Consider the following 22,435-nt stretch of genomic DNA (forward strand, 5'->3'; position numbering starts at 1 on the left):
CCCAGGGACCAGCCAGGGCTTGAAGAGCAACTTTCAATGTCTGGTGCACACAAATTAGGGACAGATGTTTCCAGCCCTCTCCAGAGGAGCTGTGGGCTAAGCCCCAAATTCTGCCCCACTGTGCCCTGATTTGGCCCAGTGTAAGGAACCAGAACCAGCTCCAAACTCAGCATGGGACAAACTCAGCAGATTACAGCAAAGTCCTGCAGTTCCAGGAAGAGCAGCCTGGATACACTGTGCTGGTTTAGCTGGGGAGAAAGCCCAAACCATCCTCTAGGACAGGGAGGTTCCAGCAAGGGAGGTGTCAGAGGCTTGAGGGAAGGGGCAGGGACTTGTCTGTCCCTGGTGATGCCCCACACTGAGACCTTAAGAGCCTGGAGGCCAATTCCCCCCCAGGCAACCACTGCTCTCACCTGGTAGCTTATGAGGAGTGGGGTGTTGGGGACAGCAGGAACGTGGTCATTCAAGTTGTTTAAGCCAGTGAAGGATCCACTGGGTGAGAAGAGCTGGAACAGAAAGGGCAGAGGTGAGGAATCAGTCTAACCCTCACCCTCCAACCCCAACAGAAAAGATACCTGTGCTCTTCCACCCTGGTGGTGCCAGTGGACTTGAGCATGTTCTGTTTGGGAGTGAAAAGCCCTGAGCAATAATTCTGGAAACTAAGAAATCTACAGAGATGAGGATCCCAGCCCCAAGACCCAGGAGGAGCTCCAGCTGCACCCAGACCCCATCAGGCTGGCAGGGCTGGGGTCTCCCTGGGTCTCCCCAGGAACCAGCTCAGGGCTTTGGATCATCCAGGCAGTTAGGAGGGCTTCCAAGATGAAGATGAAGGCACCATGGAGGAGATTCTTTGTCTGCCCCTATGCAAACAAAATCCCACTGACATTTCCCACCAGGGAGAGAGGTGACCCCAGCAGCTCAGGGCATCCAAAGCCATCAGCATCTCCTGGAGCAGCACCACTCCAAGCTTAAAGTGCCAGACTTTAAGACCCACACTCCACCAGAAGTGAAAGATGGGAAGTTCTTAAGCATAAACACTGATTATTTCCTTTTTTTTTTTTTTAATTAAAAAAAAAAAATAAAAAGAAGAAAAAAACACCCTCCATTACTGGAAGCCTGAGTCAGAATTACCAGAAGGAAGCTGGATGGAAGAGCTATTTTCAGTGCCAACAAATCTGGAGAGCAGGTGAAACATCTCCACCTACAAATCTGAGCTCTGCAGAAGTTTCTTCTCAGTCAAGAGAAAGGCCCAGATGTGCTGGGAGGGCAGGACATGCTGCACTGCCCTTGTCCAAGTACAGATCCTGGCTAGCCCAGCTCAGCTTGGGCACAGCCTCACCTCGGGTGTCACAAAAAGCAAAACTCTTGAGACAGCTGTGAGAAGACAGAAGGGATCCCAGGAACTATTTTTAAAATTTCACAACTTCATTACAAATGAAGCCAAGTGTGTTTTGTCTGCTAAGCCCTGCAAAAAACAAATGAACAGTGGAGTAGCTCTTCCCCCCACAGCCATTCCTGACATGGGAAACAGAGCTCACACATGATATTTATCTCCTTTCTTTACAGATAACTGGGCAGGGGCAGCTCTGCCTGGCCACTTCCTCTCCATCACCAACACCCCACCTAAAGCTGCAGCACTGGACACCCCAGATAAGGCTTCCTGAGTCAGCTGGAAATGTGCAGCCCTGCAGAGTCTCACTGTGATGGTTGTCTCCAGTTTTGCTCACTGCCTGGAGATTTTGCAACAGATTGTTTGTCCCCTTTAACAGCCAGAAAAAATCCATACTTGAAATTCACATTAATAAAGCAGCTGCCAATCATCAGGCAGCCCAGCAATCCATTTATCCTGGGAGCCACCACCTCCCATGCAAAGCTGAAACTGAAATCTCAGGACAAAGATGTACTTAATGCCAGGAAATGCCAAACAAATTAAAAAAGAGAAACAAAAAAATCCCACCCAAACGGACCCCCCATCCACTTCTGTTTGCAGCAAACACACAGATAAGACAATGTTTAAAATAGCTTGAGATTCTTTTCAAAAGGAAGTAATTTATAAACGGAATTCCAAGGAGTTAATTGGCCTTATCTGAACCTAAGTGCTCTGGAGGACAAGAAGGGGCGAGGGCAGGACGTGAGGAACAGCATGGAAAGAGCTCAGGGAGCTGCTCTGCCAGCCTCACACGTCCATGTCCTGTACCTGGTTCTCACTGCCATTCCTGCACTTAGGACAGCTTGCTGCTGTAAGGTTTTTTCTGTACTCCACAGATGCAAAGCTACAAGCTTGTTTAGGCATGGAGTATCTCAACCAGAGCCCACCTGGGCAGGACACCACAGAACAATTTCTGCAGTGATTTAAAGGCCCCTACGTAAAAAACCAACAGTAACAGGAGACCAGGAGTGATAAGGCACATGCCTCCTCTGTCTTGGGGGATGTAGCTGTCTTCTATTTAATCATCCAGTTTATGAGCCTGTGATGTCTTCAGCCAATCCTTTTGTTCAGACTGTTCATCTCTTCCCACTGAGATCAAATCTCAGAGATCAGCAAGAGCTCGGGTGACTGAGGGCTGCACAGTGCCCTGAGATCTCAGAGAGAGCCTCAGCAAGGCAGGAGCTCTGATCTCCCAAGTCCCAGGGACCACCAAGCCACATTCCTTCAATGCCAGCCTGTCACCAAGCCACACTCCTTCAATGCCAGCCTGTCACCAAGGCACAGAGCAGCAGCAGCAGAGCAGAAGTGCTGCAGAGTCAGGATCCCATCCCAAGCGGTGACAGCAGCATCACGGAAATACAGTCTGACACTCTGCTAGTTACAAATCACAGCCTCTAAACACCACAGAACCTCAAATACAACACTGACTAAAGCACAGGCAGCCCAGATTGCCTCCTGGGCAGTCACGTTGAAGGCTTTTCCCCCCCCAGCCTTCACAAAACCTACAAAGGAAAACAGCAGGGCCGCCAGAGAGGAGACCCAGAGCTGCAGCAATGTGTTTGATAACGTTCCCAGCACCAACAAAGCTGCTGGCTGCCCACAGTGAGTGATACCAGGTTGTGCAATAGTGAGTAATCAGTCCCAACAGATGAGGGAAACCAGATGGCAGGAGGCTGGTAAAAATGCACAGAACCACATGTTGCCACGGGACTGCCAGGAGATCGCACGCCCGGGAAAACTCAGGGATGCAAAAGCTTGGGGGGACTTGGACTCACAAAGTAAACACAAAGTGTTAGCCTTCAGCTGAGGCAGAGTTTGGGTTTTTAGTCATTGTTACTAAAATATTTGCCATGGAGAATAAACAAGTGGTGGTGGCTCCTGCTGGGGACAGCTAAGGACCCATGGAGTGGTGTTTTTGCTGGAGTCCATCTCCTGCCACAGGCCGCTCTGGGACTGAATTTAACCTGAACTGAAACCTGAATATCCTGAATATTTCAGGATACATCACCTGCCACAGCCATCAGGGAAAGAGCAAGAGCCTGCACAGCACTCCCAGAGAGCACACAACCCTCTGAGGATGCCCAGGTTCTCTTCTGCTTCCAGGACACCCAAGGATGTGTAACCATGTCACCCTTTCCCTTCTCCAGTCATGTTTGCAGCCACAAAACATCAGCACCACACTGCAGCTTCCCCCCTGGAGGGAGGAATGTCTGATGGGAGGATGGATGAGGAGCAGCCCATACCTCTATTTGGTTCTGCTGTGGGGTGTTTACATCCCATAGTGTTGGCACATGGGTCAGGCTGTCAGCAGGCAGGAAATCCTTGGGATCCGCGATGTCCGAGAGGGAATCCGCAGGGGAGGAGAAGAGGGAATTGCTGTTGGGGAGCTCATCGAGGTATGAAGAATCCTGGAATGGAGAAATGTCCATAGTGAGAGGGGGCAGGAGGAGAAGACCAGAGAGCTCCCTTCTGCTCATCCAGCAGCCACCTCCACTTTGTGTGTGATGGCAGAGTGAGCTGAGGAGTGCAACGTCCTCAGCCTGACACCACAGGACACCAGTGCACACCAGTATGGCCTTTATGCACAGGAGCCCACAGGGTACCAGCAACACCCAGCAAGGACACAGATGTTCAGTTGTGATTGCACAGCCACACCTGGAGGCTTTGGAAAAAATCAGCCTCCTCACGCCAGGTTCTGCACAAAAAGAGGCTGCCAGGAGTAAGGGGAAGGAGCCCTGCTGTCATCCGGGTGTGCATCCAGATAAACCTTATCAAATCTGCCAACCTTTCTCAGTCTGGACAAGAAGGGAATGTGTTCTGGTGACAAGGATCGGGCTCTGCCCTTGCTCCTTTTCCAGAGCCTGTGCTGAGCTGGATTACCATTGTTTGCTTTTGTGCCAACCCAGTGATGAGGTTGGTTTGAGTCACACAGGCTGCAGCTCAGAGCCTTCAATACCCTCCCTGCCATCAGTTCCTTGTCTGGTGGCAAGAACTGATAGCCCAAAAGCACTTCTTGCTCTATGTCCTTAGCTCCAGCACACCCTGGCACCTTCCCTGGCTCCAGCACATCCCAGCTCTCCTTCCACACCAAATCCACTTCCAAACTTTCCCAAAGCAGAAAAACTTTGCCTGCTGTTTACTGAGGAGCAGCAGTAACACCAAGCTCCAGCACACAGGTCCTGCTGGAGATGTGTCCCTGTCCCGGGGGACCAGCAGCTCTTCCTTGGTGCCCCAGAGGACTCTGCCACCCAGATTTGCAGCTCCTCAGCAGGCTCAGGGCTCAGGGCTGGCAGCACAGGGCCAGCCCAGCTCTGCTGGGACAGATAACCACGGGGGCACAGCGATACCACAGCAGGGCTGCCAGGAGAGCCACGCTGTCTGATACGAGGAGAAGTCACTGTTCATTTCCAGTCAAGGGCCAATTTCCTACTACAAGGCAGAAAGAGAGCCAAAGATTTTTTTTTAAAGTCACTTAACCCTGCCCGACATCAAATCATGAAGAGCGGAGCCGCTCGTGTGGTTCCTAAGGGCTCCAGGCCAAGAGCAGGGTCAGACCTCCCCCCCTGCTAGCAAAAGTTATGGTTTTGCAGTGTTTGGAGCCATCGGGACACCTTCCCTTCACCTTCTCCCCAGATGTGACTCGTTTGGTGCCTGGGATGAGAGCCACCCCCCAGGAGCCAGAGGGCTGGTGCACAGGGCAGGCATGGCCAGAGACTGAGCAACCTTTGTGTTTGTCAGAAGCCACATGGGGGGGACCCAAAAGCTGAAGGGGAACTGGCTGTGCTGCCAGGACTCCTGCTGTGCCTCCTGCCAGTGCCAGCTCCTCGTGCTGCTGTGTGACACGAGTGCCACCAGCCCCGCGGCAGAGGGGCAGCGCTGCCTCTGCAGCTCCGTGCTCCTGATATCTCTGTGGCTATTTTAGGATTACCCAGAAACCATGAGACTGAAGCAGGCACTGGATTTATCATCTCGGAATTAAGTGACCTGTGGGAATGGGGCTGTGTTTCACACCGCAGAAAGCAGAAGAACACTTGGGTTAAATATGGCATTTCGTGGCCAGAGCATCCTGGATCATCCAGCCCACAGCTCTGGGTGCTGTGCAGGCACTCTGGGTGTGGGATTCACTAACATTGCTCAGGCTGTGGAGAATTTTTTTCCACTAACTCCTACCTCCCAAGGTCTGCAGCCTCTCTCAACCTTCCACGTCCTCTGCAGAGACGCTTTCTGGTAACCTTGAACCACCTCAAACCAGCCACCACCTCCCCTTGGCTCATCACCACTCTCCTGCTTCCTCCTCTGGACTCCAGATCCCAGGAACAGGAGTTCAGCAGCCTCTGGATTGTCCCCAGAGCCTGCACTCCTGGGCTGCCACCCCTCTTCAGATCCACCTCCAGCACCTCTCCCCTCTGCCTGGGGCACCAGGCTGAAACAGGGAAGAGGAAATCAGCCTCCAAGGCAGAGGGAGGATAATATTAGTCCTGGAAATGACTTCGGGGAGCCCATCCTCTTGCAGTATTTGCAATGCATTAGTCACTAACTTAAAAGAGGCTCCCATTTGTCTTTTACCTAATTACATTGTCTTAACAGCACTAAGAGAGTGATCCCCGCCCTGAGGAGTGCACAGTGCAACCCCAGTAAATTAGAATTTCTTATGCACAAACTGCTCTGTAATTGTTTAATACATGGCCAGACTGATAACTGCAACCTGTGTCATTATAAACCTTGCCTTGACTAATTACTCCAGCAGATTATATGGACATGGAGCCACCAGGAGCAGCTCCTTCAGCCTCCCCCAAGGGAGTGAACATGGAGAAGCTGGGAGATCCCAGCCCTGGACCAAGAGAAGCAGAGAGCTTGAAGTCTGCTGTGAAAACCCAGCTCAGAACTCACTCCTCAAGTTGGAGATGAAGTTCCCAGGAGCCTGCTACAAAATGGAGAAAGGGCCATTCCACACCAGGCTGCTGGCTGGGGCCTCACAGCACCTTCTTTTCTTACATCAACCTAGCAGGATGGGAGAGAGAGGATCAGAAATCAGGGTCTGGTCTCCAGCTCAGAAGATGCTCTAGAGAGTGGCTTGATAAATCAGTGACAATCATCTGCTGGGCTTCTGAACTGGGAGGACAAACGGATCGCCAGTCGATGCTACTGCAGCACACAGTATTTCTATCAGTGCCCCAGAAAAGTCTGAAAAGTTATCAAAACCTAAGAAAAGATCAGAAAAAAAGTCAGGGTAAAACAACCCAAACACTGGATCTCTTTCTCCCAGCTGCTGGAAACACTTCTGACCCCTCAGTCAAAATAAGTTCTTTGTTAAAAATAATGAAAGAACAGGTGAAGTCTAAATCCAGAGGGAGAATACACCCTGAAAATATTTTTGGCTATGAAGCCATCAATATAAGTGGTTTATTTGCTCACAATCCAGACACGGAGGAAACAAACACTTCTGCACAGCAGCAAGGGATCACTGCAGAGCAGGGAGTTCAGAGGGAGTTTGTATAAAACATATATACAAGTGCACATAAAACCACAGATATGGGAACACAGCCCCACTGACAGGTGAGTTGCAGGAAAGACAGAACCCAGAATTATCAGATGCAAAATGAGCACTCCATCACTAAGAGAAAATCTTTTAGCTGCCAAAACCCCAAAACTTTCTAAATAGGGGGCAATAAACTTGCAGAGCTCTGCCTGGGAAGCATCCCCCTTGCTTTTCTGCACCCAGCATCTGCTTTAAAAATAAAAGTCCTGAAAGCTGTGAAAACGACCCAGAAACACTCGGATCAGTTCTCCACGCTGCTCCACTTGCTCCAAGCTTTGCAGTTAGAGACCAAGTTCTGACGGACAGGAACAGTCTCAAGTACCACAGGAGGACACAAAACACAATCAGAGCTCCCACCACCTCGGGAACCCTCACTCCTAAACCTCTGCTGCCAGTGCAGGAAATTCAGGGGACACAGAAGCCTGAGCAAATAAAACAATCTGGGTATTGCAAAAGGGAAGGGGGAGGGAGGGAGGGAAGGAAAAAAATAAATAAATTGAAAAATCAAATCAAATCAGGCATTACCTTGTAGAGAGATGGGAACTTTAGCCAGAACTGCATTTGGGACATTTTAAAGCAGCGTTCAGTTTGCTGTCGGCAGAGCAGGAGGTGGATGAAGCAGGGAAGTGAGATTTTTCAGGATATAATGGAGAAAGGTCCTCATTCATGACAGCAAGAGCCAGGGAGAGAGCTCAGCGAGGGTTTGTCAGAAATACCACGGAGAAGAAAGGAGTGAAAATGGAGGAAAAAAGGAGAGCCATGGAGTGAGGCTGTCCTGAGCCTGGGGAAATTTGCATAGAGTGTTTAGTCATGAAGGAGAGAGCTCCGACTTCCTCTAAGTCCAAGGGCTGACTTTCAGGAAATGATGCCTGCTTGGTAAGTCAGTGAAATTACTGGCAGTGCAATGAGAATTACTGTATGTGGTGTAATTCAACCACAGCTCCACTGTAAACAAAACGGGGCTGCAGGGAGCGGGGCAGGATGGGGCTGGGCAGGAGCTCAGCTCCCCCCCTTCCCCCAGCAGCAGCCCCCCCAGAACACCTCCTGCTCTGGGCTGGGGGGGTCCTGCCCTGCTCCTGCCAGGGGCTCAGATGATGAAACCCAGCTGAAAAAAAACCTAGGAAAAGTATTCACAAGTTTCTGCCCCCTCCCCACCCCCAGAGCCATGTGCTTGCAGTTTGGTATCTGCCCCACCCCAAATATTGCAATTAGAAAATAAACTAGAGTAGTCATTTTCTTAACTTTTTTTTTTCTCTAGATTGTTTTTTTCTCAGTGTCCAGGAGCATTGCCTTCTTTCTCCAAGACTTTACAACTTTCAGAGTTTTAGGAACAAAAATAAGCAAAATTTCTTAGTGGGGAAGGGAAAAAGCCACCAAAAAACAAAAAAGGGACATTTGAAAGGGGTTTGTTTGTTTTAAGTTTAAGCCAAATTTGCTCCAGTGCACCCCAAGGAAAAAATTTGCCAGAATTTGCCCACCCTGCAGAAAAAAAAGCCATGGGACCTCCTCTGCTGGCTTTGGGTATAAAAGGTTCCCCCCCTCTGGATCTCCACAGCAGCCCCAGTGCCAGGCTCAGGGGACAGCAGGGACCTGGCAGGGACAGGAGAGGTGGCTGCAGGTCATGGTCCTGCCAGTGCTCCAGGAGCCCTAGGGAAGTGTTGGAAAACCCCACGGTTGGGAGGCACTTCTTAAATAAAATGTTTTAAAACAACTTTGGAGGGAGAGAAGACAGCAAAGCCCCCAGCAGGCCTGCAGGAGATGGGAGCAGAAAAAGAGGTGATGTCCAAGGCTTCTGAGCATCAGGAGACACAAAAGGCAGGGGGTGGTTTTGGTTTGGGACAGGGGATGAGCAGGGAGGAGCAGGACTGCAAATCACCCCCAGGACATCAACCCTGGGGACAGGGTTTGGTAGTTTGCTTCTGGTGTTGGTCAAAGGTTGGACTGGATGAGCTTGGAGGTCTCTTTCAACCTAAAACATTCTGTGATTCTCTGACCCCAGGACTGGGCTGGCTTCCAAGGGTCCATGGCACAACCCACTGCAGGATTAACACATTCATAGGAACCAGGATCCACCTGTGCCCCATCCTGCAAAACACCAGGTCCAGGAGAGGGTTTTTTCAGGAAGCAAATGAGCAAGGAAAAGACCTTTCCCCAGGCAGTGCCTGGGATGCTGGTGCCATGGGCAGGAGGGAAGGAAGGACACCTCTGGCATCCTGAGCTGCTCAGAGCTGCTCCAGAGGAGGTTCTGCAGGAACTGGGCTGGAAATGAAGCTTTGGGTTTCCGTGGGCTTGGGGTAGAGAAAAGCAGTGGGGTTTCAGGGCTGCTTTTATCTGAGTTTGTGCTTAATGAGCTGGAAGTGCCCTGGAGCTTGGGATAGGTGCTTTAATGAGACATTCGAAGTGAAGAGACCAAATAAATTTTTAATATGTCTTAATTAGTGACATGCTGGTGACTGCCTTGCTGTGTGACCTTGATTAAACCACCGACTCTCACCTAAGACTCCCAAGGTCTTGGTATTTATCCAACCTCCCAAAAGCAGGTGGTTTATTTCCTCTTCCTTCTCTGGTAGTGGACAAATGGGGCAAAATGTAGGCAGCAAAAGTGGCCTGCCAAAGGGAAGCAAGAGGTATGACACTGTTCTAGATAACAAGGACTGCTAAATTGATTTTGCAAGACCACAGTAATATAATCACAGAAGATGAGATTAAAAAACCCTGCAAAACCACCACATGGAATGGTCCTAGGGGAGGAGGAGGTGTGCCACAGCACTTCTGCTCTCCACAACACTCCCCAACAGGCAGGGTCAGGGAAGGAGAATTATCCCAGCATTCACATCTTCCAGGAAAACCTGAAAGGTGTAACCAACCCACTTAGTTCCTTTGCTTGTAACCTCCACAGCATCCCCTCCGTGCTGCAGAACAGCTTCCTGAGCTTCTAGGAAAGCAGAGATACCAACCCAGCCAGGCAGAGCCTGCTGCAGGGAGGGACCTGGCCTTTTGCTTTGCATTTTGGGCTGCCTGGAGAACCAGAAACCTTTCCTGCCACACACAGGAACCTCTGCTCAGGCTGCAAAAGGGAGCAAGAGGAAGCAAGGTGGCTTCCAGCTTGGCTGCACAGAGAACCTTGGCCAGGCTGGGACCACACAATGGTTTATTTTTCAAGCAGACACTCAGAGGAAGGAGAATGAAGCAGCTGGTAGGTATTTTATAACCAGCCCTGATATTTGGTGTGTGCAAGGGGTGTGTTTGGATCAGTTCCTTGAGGGCTGGAAATCTGGAAGGCAATAGGTGCTGGTTAAGGAATGGGGAGAGGACCAGGAGACAGCCTGGTCCTGAGCAAGCACCCAGGGGAGCTCTCAGGCTGGGAGGAATCAGGGAAACTCAGGAGACATAAAGGAACTTGTGGGATAGCAAATGTATGAGGACAAGAAAAGAAAAAATGAAAAGGTGCTGGTGCTGGGGGCAGGGTCCTGGGGGTGTTTACACAGCACTGGGGATGAGGACGTGCAGTGACCACCAGCACATCTGGAGACTGGGAACCTCACTCCATCAGACTGACTCAGACCAATTCTGCTTTCAATTAAAATATCTATTTTAAAACGTCTCCCACTGCTCTGCTATTAAATTATATTACCAGCATTTTTTCAGGGCACTCTGTGTTTCAGACCAGGACTTTTCCTGGCTGCATGAAGGGGAGGAGGGAATGGTGCTTGCCAAGCACTTCAGAAGGCCTGAATTACCTCCCCAATACCTCCTGAGCCCTCCCCTGCCCAGAGGTGGCCATTTGAAGGTAGCAATACAGGTGAAAAATAACAAATCTGGAACAGGGAAGATGCCAGAGCCCCCCAGGCCCTTGTACCCCTCCCTAGGGCCATGGGCATCTCAGCTGGCTGCTGCAATCCACAGCCAAGCATAAAATGATGCTTCAGAAGCAGAATTACTCTCATTTAACCACAGCTATCTCCACCAGAGTTAGTGTCAGGAGCTCTTTGTTACACACAGAAGCAGCAGATTTACTCCTAAAGCCCAGTTCACCCAATCAATAGGAGATGTTGCTTTAGCATGATGCCAGCAGCACCCCAGATGTGTCTCCTGCTCCTCAGGAACAGCTCAGAGCAGTTCAGTCAGAAAGTCAGAGCAAAACGAGCCCTTGGTGGGTGAGGTGTCCTGGGAGCTGACTGTAACCAGGTGGGATGAGCCCTCACAGCCCTCATTTATCTCAGCCAAGGGCTGAAGGAAGCATCAGGCATCTCACCCACAGAGTTACTGAAGTGGAATCGTGTCAGGCAAAACCCCAACCCTGGAGTGCCAAACACAGGGGTGAGCAGGTACAGCAACTTGGTCACTAAATGCTTCAAAGGCACCAGAGCCAGTTCCCTACCTTCAAACTGATTTTAATCTCTGGGTTCCCAGTAGTTATAACTCCAGGACAGCAATAGGAGCTCTCCAGGATGTTTCCTATTCCAGGAAACTCTTCATTTCAGCCAGAACCAAGTCTTTCACAGAATTTAATAACTCTATCATTGATTTCTCTTAAATCACCACAGCTCTGTGCACTGAGGCACTTTTAAAAATTAGTGGGGTTTTTTTGTTTTTTTTTTTTGAGTAGGTTAATTTCAACTCCTCTTTAGCACCAATAAAATAAAAATGCCTTTGGAGCAGACTGGCTGCACCCAGGCACTGGATTCCAACTCACCAGCACCTGAGGCTGAAGGAAGAAACAGCAGGAAGTGAGGAACCCCAAACCTCCTTCTCTTCAGGGCTCTGATTTCTAAGGCCTCTGCAGTCAGTTGACTTTCTACATGTGGAGACAACACCACAGGGTCTGGCCAAGACTTCAGCTTAAGACAACAGTTTCCAAGGTCAAGAAATGCTATCAGACCCCAGCACGGCCTCACATAACTATTTCCAAACCTCCGTTTAATCCACTTGTTTATAAAAAGAATGCCAATAGAATGGCAAGGATGAATCACCCAAAAGCAAGCCAAAAACCCAAAAATATTGTGGAGGAAACCAGCTCAAGTTCACATCAGGCTGTTCTGCCCCTGCACACACAGCACCATACAGGCAGAAATCTCCCAATCTACCTTGTCTGCCACAGATTCAGTCAAGAATCTCTTACCAAAGCATGGAGCAAACTCCTCATCTTCTCTCTTGTGTTTCACTCCTCTCTTTGGCATGGTTGTAGCAGCACAAAGTCTGCCAGGACTTGCCACTCCTACCCCAGCACCAGGAAAGTGTGGAAAAGAGAGGTGCTTTCCTACACCTGGGAAGATGCAACCACCACCTAGGCTGCTCCCACACATTCTGAATGGCATGTTCCAGCTTCCCAAGCAGATTGTTAATATTTAACAGTTCGGCATCTGGGACAGCAAGTCATCAGGAAAGTGGAAAATATTGCTGCAGCAAGGGATGGAAAAGTTCCAGGACACTCCCGGATGACTCCAGAGTGATGCCACTGCCTTCACTTAAGTGCTTTCTGCTCTACCAGATTCAGGCTCTAATTCTGGCTCCTGTGAAAAAACCATCAGCTTTTCTTTGGATGAGCAACACCAGCAGTTCAGAAAGCCCTGGGTTTTATCAATGGATTTCCAGGTCAGTGCTCACTGTGTTCCAATAGATGAGAGCACCAGGGGCAAGCCATGTAGAAACCTCAGAAATCAAAAGCCAAGTGATCAGAGAGGCTGCTCTGGCTCCATCCTCCAGCAGAACAACCCATTTGAGCTGGAGGGTGATTAAAGACTGGAACTCCTCTCCCAGAGCCCACAGAGCTCCCCACCAGTGTCATTTCACTCTGATAATGTCACACGAGATGCCTGCCCTGGGGCAGATTCTGGGCACCATCCCTCTGAGGCACCAGCTCCACCACACCAGTTTCAAATTGGAACCCAAAGCTCTAACAAAGATCTTACTCAGTGTTTCTCAGTTTCAGAGCACACACACAGTGACACAGCACTGCCTTGGGTTATCTCTGGGAACCTCCAGAAAGCCCCAAGCAGCAAAGGCTTCCAGACAACCACCAAGCAGGACAGAGAAGCACCCCTACAAATGCTCTGTTCCCCATGGGAATGCAGGTGGCACTATCTGCTGCTCCAATACCCAAGTAAAAAGAACTGGCTTGGCTGTGTTGGATTCAGAGAAGGAAACTTTATTGTTTCTATACTTGAAGTACAACAACTGCAAAACGTTGTGAGTTGGTTTGGAAAGAAAGATCCAAGCAGAAGCAGAACTGCTCATGATCACCTCCCTCCCAGCCACCACTTCCTCTCCAAAAGGCACAAGAATTATTTCTAGTTCTGGAAAGCATCTGAGCTCATTTATGCCTGGCTTGTCTCCTGCCCTTTTATCACCTAGCTGACACCAGGAAGCGTCTCCTTTTCACAACAGCTGCCCAAAAATCAGCTCTTCCAGGCTGGGTCACACTTTCCCTTCAGCAAAGGGGATTCCTCTGCACCTCCAGTGCTGATGCTAAACAGCACTTTGAAAGACAGAACCAATTTCACCACAGTTAATGTCCTACCAAGCACATGGACAGCTTCTGAATTGCTGCTGTCAGAGAATCCACCCCAATTGCACACAAATGTAAGATAATGACCTGACTCTTCCTTTGCCCTCAATAAGGCAATCCTAAAAGATGAAACCCATCAGCACTGAGCACCAGCCTGCCCCAAAGCCCTCAGTAGCTATGGACTTACCTGAGGAAAATCACCATTTTTTGGTAAGAAGTCAGTGGGGTCCACAGATGCATAGTTTGTTTCCAAGAAAAGTGGTCTGCTGATGGAATTCATGTAACAACCATGAGGGGAATTAAAATATTGCCTGTAAGGAAATGGGAAAAGCAGTTACTCCCTGTTGGTGCTGAGTATTTCTCAGGTTGCTTCAGACTCCACCATCAGTGAAGCTGCAACAATGGGATGACACATCCAGGAGATCAAGAAAAGCTGTGCTGATCCGGAAGAGATGTCCCAGCAAAAAATAATAACCCTACCAGTTATATCCTACTTCCCAAGTAGTGCCAGAGCCTGGGAAGCTGTGTTAAGAATTCAGTTCTCAGCAATTTGTGTAAACTGGGAAGGACTGAATGGATTTAAAAATGGCCTGCAGGATAACTAATATTTCAGTCCTGACAACAAAGCAAAATTGAGCCCCTGAGATATCCCAGCACCAAGCATTTGATGGGTGTGATGGAACCTGACCATCCCACTACCTAAGGACAAGCATCAAGTTTCACAGAAATCTCACACCTGAGCTCTAGTTTGGGCCATAAACCAGAAACAGCCCAGCAAGGGAGCAGAGGCAGGGAAGGAAACCCAGGGAAGGAAACCCAGGAAAAGAAACCCAGGGAAAAGAAACCCAGGGAAGGAAACCCAGGGAAGGAAACCCAGGGAAGGAAACTCCCCTCCTCTGCACACCCCTGGCGTGGGTCTGCTGCTCAGAGCTCTCAGCTTAAAGAGAGATAAAAGGGGAAGGGTTAGGGACATGCAACCCTAGACAGAGCTCTTAGCCCAGAGATTAATTATGGATGGACGTGGTCAGACCCTGTTACAAAGCAAGATCTCTGCTGAACTAACAAGCACAAAAAAAAGCAAAGGTCTCCCCACTGCTCCCTCCTGGGCTGGGCAGACACCACCACTTCCTCCTGACATCCCCAGCACCAGCTTCCTCCGAGCAGAGAGGAGGTGAGAACTGCAAAAGAGGAGACAATTCCCTTCCTCCTTCCCAGGAGTAGCCTCTGGCCTGCATTACAGCCCTGCTGGTCCTGCTGTTCCACACACAAGCCTTTTCCCTCTCCTGCAGGAGCAAGGAATGTGCTTTGTAATCCTTCCCGTCAGGGCTCTTGGGCAATCGCCACCCAACACGCTGCTGCTGGAACCACCAGAACGCTTCCCCCATCTGACTGCTTTCCTCTGGGGGCAACTTGGACATTCTGCCCCATGCCAGGGTTACAGAACCCACAGCAATAAACCTTAAATGAAGCACTGGGGTGAGGGGAGAAAGAGGATTTAAAAAGAACCCAGGAGTGGAGCTGGGGGAGGGCCGTGCTGCCAAAGTATTACTGAGCAATTAAAATGCCACGTGTGGCTGGGAGCTCATTAATAGCCCAGCGTTTGCATCCATATTTATGTGCAAACACAGTTATCTCACTTTGCTAAACACATCTTTCCCTCCTCTTTTTTCATCACTAAAGATAACCCCCTCAGAAAGGAACAGCAGCTCTATTCCCATTTCCCTCCTTTCTGCACCCAGGGATGGGGGAAGCCACAAGTGGGCTCAGCACCTGCACAGAACCACCCTGGCAATGCAGCAGGGCCTTGCAGTTCCTCCTCAGCTATTCAAGCACATGAAATTCCTTGCTTAAATTCTGGGAATCACTGTATTTGCAGACAGGGAAAAGCTTGTTTAAATGGCTTTCAAGTTGAAACCACTGTGGTCTCTCTTGCATGAGGACAGAGCTCAGCCAGCACTAACAAACTACCCAGGGAAGAGGAAAATTATTTTTACCAGAAAAGTGAACACTGTCTCCTATTACACCAGTCCTGGGGCTGGACAAGAGTCAGCTAAGGTAACAGGAAGGAGACCAAGACAGCTCCAAAGTCCCTGGCCTGAGCTGCTGTGGAATGACCAGCTCTGGGATCTTATTTTGCTTCCTTTAATCTTGGTTTTCAAATCTGTGAAAGTGAGATGTGCTTTCCTCTTCCAGGCTCAAAGCAACTCAGTGCACTGCCCTGAGACCCTCTCAGGAGAGCCAACAAGCATGCAGCATCTGGCACAGTCCTTTCAGGATCTCTGGTGCTGTGCTTTACCCTTTGTTTTTCCATAAGAACTTAAAAGATATCCAGCCTCATTTGAAGAGCTGGCATAAAGCCTCTGACAAGTTAGCTTAAAATGAACTGGGGAAAAAAAAAGTGTTAGATGGAACAAACAAGACTGTGAACCTTGCTGTACTGCAGAGCACAGATGAGAAAACAGCAAAGATGGGAAAACAGCCTCACAGCAAGGCTGCCCCACACATACCTGCTGGTTTAGCTCATAGAATCATAGAATGGTTTGGATTAGAAGGGACCTTAAAGTTCATCCAGTTCCAACCCCATGGTCAGGGACACTTCCCCCAGCCCAGGATGCTCCAAGCCCCATCCAACCTTCTACACTGCCAGGGATGGGGCAGCCACAGCTTCTCTGGGCAGCCTGGGCCAGGGGCTCAGCACCCTTAAAGAGCTGCTTACTGGTTAACTGCTCCACAGAGGCTGCTCTGGGTCAAGAGCCTCCCCTCAGACACCAAGGGTGTTCACCAGAGAACCAGAAATCATTTTAGAAAGGAAATTTAGAAGACTCCACATCTGGGAGGGGAGCGCTGGGGTGCACGTCCCTCCCGGGAGGGTCTCCAGATTCTGACAGCTTCAGCTTGCTATAGGAACACTTGTTTAGGCTGCTGTGACATTGTGCCTGCCACCCATGCTTCATTCCAGCTGCTCATCCGTGCATCCCATGGATTTGAAGCCCTTCTGGGCCCAGGTTGCAGTTTCCCTGCAGAGCTCCCCTCTGTATTTTTTCCCAGACGTTCCACACAAAGACACAAACTCCACATCCCAGGGGGAAATCAGGGGCAATGTCAGGCTGTCCAGACATCCCTCTGCCACTCTTCTTGCCCATCACTGAACCAGTTTGTGTGTTTCCAAGCCTACTTTAGCATTTTAGCAAGCAATACTCCAAGCACTGGTTGCAAAGTGGAAAAGGGCAAGAAAACAGCAAGAGGGGGCTGGGTGTGTTTTGGAAACTGGGGAAGAAAGCTTTGCTCCAGGTTTTGAGAAATACTTCTTTGCAGATGTGTGACACCACTTCCAACAGCCCAGCTGGACTGACCCAGATGTCCCTGAAGCAAGGAATACATTGAGCCCAGAGCTGCAGAAGCAGCCCAGCTCGGCAGGGATAATTGCCTTGGAAATGGACTGAGCTTCAGGGGACCTGAACCTCATTTGTTCTTTCAGCAGGTTTAAGACACTGTTTACATTTTTCAGGTTAAGAAAATCTGCAACAAAGAGGCAGCTTTGGTAGCTTTTAAAGAATTTCTCTAGCATGAAAGTTAACTACTGAAAAGGAACAGGAAAAACCTGCTTCAGGACAAAGCTGTTGCTATGAGAATAAGCCATGTTCAAACACAGCCACTTGCAAATGAGATTTCTTTTGTAAGGATTTTGAAGAGAACTTGCACTAACTCTAATGCCACCTGCATTTTCCTGCTTTACACATGGGCTACAATTAACTCCCTTTAAAATCCCCTTTTTCCCATGTTTTCACCCCTACTGGGATTCCATTGCCTTTAATGTCCTAACCTGAAATTCACCTGAAGGAAGGACTCAGCCCTGCACTTTTCAAACACAAAGGGACAGACTTGTTTGGGTTTTGTGAAACAGAGATCCAGAAAATTTCCCCTGAAAGGTAATTTTTACAATTACCTGGATACAAAAAACAGGAAGCTCAAGGTGGAGCCTTGGTTAAATCATCCTCCAGCAAATAATTGCCTCAATGAGCCTCATTTCCAAAAGTAACTATGGCAAAGTCAACAAGTTTACATTTGTGTTAAGCACAGGCATGTCTTTGCAGGACCAAGGCTTTAACTTTTCCAGCAGAATTGACAGGAGCAGCACTAAACAGGAAGAAAGTGAGGGGCAAAACCAGAACAAATGGTCAAAGGAAGAAGAAAAAAAAAAAATACACCACACACAACACAATAGATAAACACAATCTAATCTTGTGGTTCAATACAGCAAAACAGAAATTCTGTTATAGCTCTCTTGAGGACTCACAAAGTGTAATTTACAGGAATCATGCTCAAAAAGTACACCCTCTTCCAAGCAGAGACAGGCTGGCTAAGAGCAGAGAGACTGAACTGAGCTGGTAACTCCTCTCCAGTTCTCACTTTGGGGAGTAACCAGCAAGGCAGAGCCCTGGCTCAGCACCTGCAGGATGGATTCCTGGCAAACCTGAGGGGAGATCTGCCCCGTTCCAGCCCCCCTGTCACTGGGATAAAACTCATCTCATCCCCCCAAACAGGAGCTGACCTTCACTGCTGCCAGCCAGGCTGACACTCCCAAGCATGAATCTCTCTCTTTTTCCATAAAGATGCTAAAATCCCTTTAGGAAGGAGGTTAAACTAAACCCTCCTGCACCTGGAATCCAGTCACTAGCTCACGATATTAAGTTCTGGTTTTTATTTTTCCTTCCTCCCACCTCTGACCTAAATAAAAACACATCCTGTGTATCTGTGCCACTCCCTGCATTCACCAAGAGATCAAAGCAGCTGCTGATCAACCTTCAAACCTTCTTCCCAACCAGCAGCATCTCCCAGGCCCAATAAAGTTTTAATCCAAGTCACTCAGGGGTAGCACAAGACCCCTCCATGTTGGCCTGAACATCTCTGGTCACATCTCACCTTCTGATCCAGGCTGGGGGCCCAGAGGGAGAAGGCAGAACAGTATTTATTGTAATGCAAAGATCCCTCAAAAAATGGGGACATGTAACCTAGAAAAGGTTTTGCACTGAATCTAGAAAGCACAAGGCCAGTGTTATCCCTCCCATCAGACAGGGCCCCCCCGTTACTACACAAAGGTTACTGAAACCCATCCCAGCTCCACAGCCCTGGACTGTGCTTTCAAATTTACTTACAAATCAGCCACAGTTTCTCCCACGTGCCCTTTCTCAGCACCTCACACCTCGTGGGATGGGGTTATCAGTGGGGAACATCAGCTACAAGCAGAGGAAGAACTCACGACTCTCGCTGAACTCTGGGCTGGTTTGCAGGGCAGCCATGAGATGGTGGCACCCAGTCACCTGCCAGCCACCTACACACACAGAGGTGACATTTTCAAGTCACCTCTCTCAGAAACCCAACACCTGGGTGGCACCAGGAACACCTTCCCCTTACCTGCACCTCTAGAAAGCTAGAGACCCATTTGCCCAGCTCGATTGTGCTAATGGGGTGTTTTTAAAACCTCTCTGTGTAATAAATGCAGAATAAACCAAAGCTGTTCCTCCCTTATAGCAGCTTCCAGGTTTACCAGAAATCAAAGGTTTTATCTTTTTTTTTGTTGTTATTGTTAAAAAAAAAAGCTGTTTGTTGCTTTTTTCCAAGATGTTGCAGTTTGCCACAAGATCTGTGAGTGATGCAATTATTTCCCCATCAGTTGGTGAAACAAAAGTAAACAGGGAAAGCAGCAAAGAAACAGTTGAATCAGGGGATGTGGAAGAGCAGAGGGGGATTATCCAAAGGGGAGCAACACTCACTGGTTTTCACTTGGGAAAGATGAGGCTGGGAATGAGGCAGGGTAGCAGCTACTCCAGGAGTCGGCGGCCAGGACGGAATTCTGGAAGGAGAAACCAGAAGCATTACAGGAGCTTATTTTATTTTTTTATTATTATTTTTTTAGTTTATTTCTATTACTGAGGTCTCCTCAGCACCTTCCAGGAGCAGAAGTGGCTCCATCTCTCAGAAATGGAGTGCTACACCCCACCTTGGGGACCTCCTGTCCTCTCCCTGTCTCCAGAAGGACCCCAGGGTCAGTCCCCTTTCCCAACCCCTTAACCCTGCACCAACCCATTGGCTCAGAATGAGCTTGTGAAGGCAAACACCCCCAGACATTGTTCTTCTCTTTTTTGTTTTCCCACCTTCCTGAACACTCTGTAAGTTAACAGGAAGCTTTTAGCTCAGCACGTACCAATACAATCATGGAAAGAACACAGAATCTCATTGCTCTGCTAGGGATCAGCCTTTCACTGCCTTTTTTTTTGTGCCCAGAGCACTGACACCTCATGCTTGAAGCAACATGCACTTGGCTAAACGGGCCTCTTTTAAACCTCTGGACCTCTGTATTCCTATATGTGACAAAAACAAGAGTTATAAACAGAAAACTGCAGGGACATGTAAGGTATTTTGGGGTAGAGATCTGCTTTTTGCCCTGTTGAGAGACCATCAGGGAACTGGTCTAGTTTCAGCAGCCAGATCAGGACAAATACAACCCTATTCATCTCTGCCACCCTCAAAAAAAGGTACAGCTGGGCCCAGCAATAGAACTGGCATGTCCCAGGGAGAAGAAACAAAGTCTGAAATTCTGTGTAAACCTTTCAGTCCTTTCTGGAGGAGCCTGGCACCTTCCACCTTTATGAGAGGCACTGTTTTCATCCCAGCCTTGTTTTCCTCCTCCCACTTCAAAGGCAGCAGAAAGCCTCTCCCCCTCAGCCCTCCAGCATTCCCAATCAATACTTCATGCCCCTGGACAGCTGCCTAGAAAGTCTGGTAAATAGCTCCTGCAAACACACACGAGGACTCCCAGGATTTGCCAGGCTGGAATGGTTCTGCTCAGCCCCACCACAGCCTCTCCCAACCCTCCCAGGGGAGCTGCTGGGCTCTCACCTCCATGCCTGGCCCAGGGAGCTGGGAGCAGAGCCCAGGGATGCTGTAGAGGGCATTGCCTGAGTGCTGGTGCTGGTGCTGGTAGCTCTTCCCCCCGTCCATGGCAGGGTGTGCTGAGGGCATCAGCCCGGATCCTGCAGGTCCTCAGGGCAGGTGGAACAGGCCAGAGAGTGCTGGAAGGTTCCTTATCTGTGCTCTTCACCCCACACCATGTCCTGAGGTGGAAAAGAAATGCACAGTGACATTTTATGGAAGGGGAGGAAAAAAAAACAACAAAAAAAAACCACCAAAAGCACAAAACGCAAAAATAATAAAATTAAAAAAAACACAACACCCCCCCCACCACCACTTCCAAGACCAAATGTAGCTCAGAGATCAGTAAACAGATGTCAGCCTGCAAAATGCCTGCTGCCTCTTTATAAAAGAGAGGTTTTTACTAGGAAACAGAGTTCTCAAATATCACCACACCTGGAATTCACCCAGACCTGCACACTCACATGAAACACACCTCTCCTGCCTCACTGTGGAAGTCTGGCAGATCCCCACACCCCTCTGTGATTTTTGCAGTAGACAAACAGATGGGTTTTAGCTTGAGGAATTTCCTTGTCCCATGTGCAAAAAGATTCTGCACTTTACTCTGCAAAGCCATGGCAATCCAGTTCTCCTGAGGAGAGGCTCCGGGTGGAACCCAGCTCCAGGGGTGCTCAGGGTGATGCTGAGCCCTGGGGGCAGAGGGCACCCACATCTCCCACCCCCCCGGGCTCCCTAATTTCACAGCAGATGCTCAGTGTGCACCAACACATTCTTTTGCCACTGTTAGGCACAAAGGTCAAACCAGAGAGTTCATTTTCAGCATTAATATTATGAATCTAAGAAATGTAAGGACTTAGCAGCTGCCTTGCCAGCAAGAAGGGATTTCAGAGTGATGCTTGCTGGAGCAATAGACCATCCTGGCAGGGATTAACCTCATTATTAGATACTGCTTTCAGTGCAGCTTCAGTCAGAACCTCCAAAGAGCAACTCCTGATTTTCTTATTGCTAAATTCTCCAGAACCCCAAAGGACACCAATTTCCAATTGGATTAGTGGATTAAAAAAAAAAAAAAAAAAAAAAAGAGATGGTGAAAGCAACCTGTGCAACCAGTGGAGCAAGAGAAAAGCACCCCTGATGTTTTTACTTCCCCTGCATCTTTTCTTGCACCTCCTCTGCCTCCCATGACCCCAGCTGCCACCGTGGCATGACAGCTGAGCAGAGTCATGAACGAGCAGAAAAGCTGCAGTTTAAAACATGCCAGCTTGGAGCACTTGGAAGATCCTCTTGGCTAGAAGGAGTATTTTCAAAAAGCCATTTCTGAGTCAGAGTCCCTTTAAAAATAAGTGACCTTTCAGTGGACAACGTTATTTCTGCATCTGTAATGGAAAGGAAAATGAAAGGGACTCTGAAAGGGACTCCTTCCCTCCCTGGTGGCATCTGCATCCTCTGCTCCTCTACACCAACTGAGGGCACACAAATGCCTGCACAAGACACAGCCTCCCAAAGGAAATTAAACCTTTTTCCAGAGGCCACTTTGTGGGCTAAGGAAGTCTAAGGAAGTCTTCCCCCTTTTCTTCCAGCTGGAGAGGCAGCCCCAGGGGGATCCATGGGGCTGAAGGCTGAGATGGGGCTGCAGAGCCCCCCAGGAGCAGAGTGGCCACCCCTGAGGTTCAACAAGCCACAGCCTCATCTCCATCTCTGCCTCTTCCCTGCAGCCTCAGATATTGGTTAGAAAAGAGTGAGCAAGGTGTGAGTGATCTCCTTAGGAGAGCACAGGGGAGCATCTCCTCCCCAGAGTGAAGTTTATGCAGCAGCAGAAGCAGCACCAGGTACCTGGGAGGATGATCAAGCTGCCAGAATCTCAGACCATCTTAATTAAGTTCCCTCAACATTCCCTGGGAAACCCAAACCAGAAGAGGGTTCTGCTCAGTGACCAGCTCAGGATTGTCATAGAGCTGCTGAGAACCTGAGTGCCTGGTGAAATGGAACCATCCCCATCAGCACTGCCTGGCACAGAACAAACCAC

General features: G+C 49.2%; 1 protein-coding gene across 4 annotated transcripts in view; it reads right to left on the reverse strand.

Moving 5' to 3' along the window:
* SBNO2 (strawberry notch homolog 2) overlaps nucleotides 1–22,435 on the reverse strand; it is a 45,441-nt gene that overhangs the window by 18,039 nt on the left and 4,967 nt on the right. The window contains exons 2-6 of one of the 4 annotated variants that reach the window (XM_030466179.1): nucleotides 20,377–20,591; nucleotides 19,251–19,330; nucleotides 13,664–13,787; nucleotides 3,673–3,837; nucleotides 414–506 (exon numbers count right to left, since the gene is read on the reverse strand). In XM_030466179.1, coding sequence (XP_030322039.1) covers nucleotides 414–506; nucleotides 3,673–3,837; nucleotides 13,664–13,787; nucleotides 19,251–19,330; nucleotides 20,377–20,499 — 585 coding nt within the window. In that variant the 5' untranslated portion in view covers nucleotides 20,500–20,591. Of the gene's footprint in view, nucleotides 1–413; nucleotides 507–3,672; nucleotides 3,838–7,493; nucleotides 7,783–12,090; nucleotides 12,254–13,663; nucleotides 13,788–17,422; nucleotides 17,442–19,250; nucleotides 19,331–20,376; nucleotides 20,592–22,435 lie in introns of those variants that run through there. The other 3 variants (XM_030466181.1, XM_030466183.1, XM_030466182.1) reach the window with 3 other exon arrangements.

This window comes from Calypte anna, chromosome 28 (genome assembly GCF_003957555.1).
Source record: "Calypte anna isolate BGI_N300 chromosome 28, bCalAnn1_v1.p, whole genome shotgun sequence".
Lineage (NCBI taxonomy): Eukaryota > Metazoa > Chordata > Aves > Apodiformes > Trochilidae > Calypte > Calypte anna.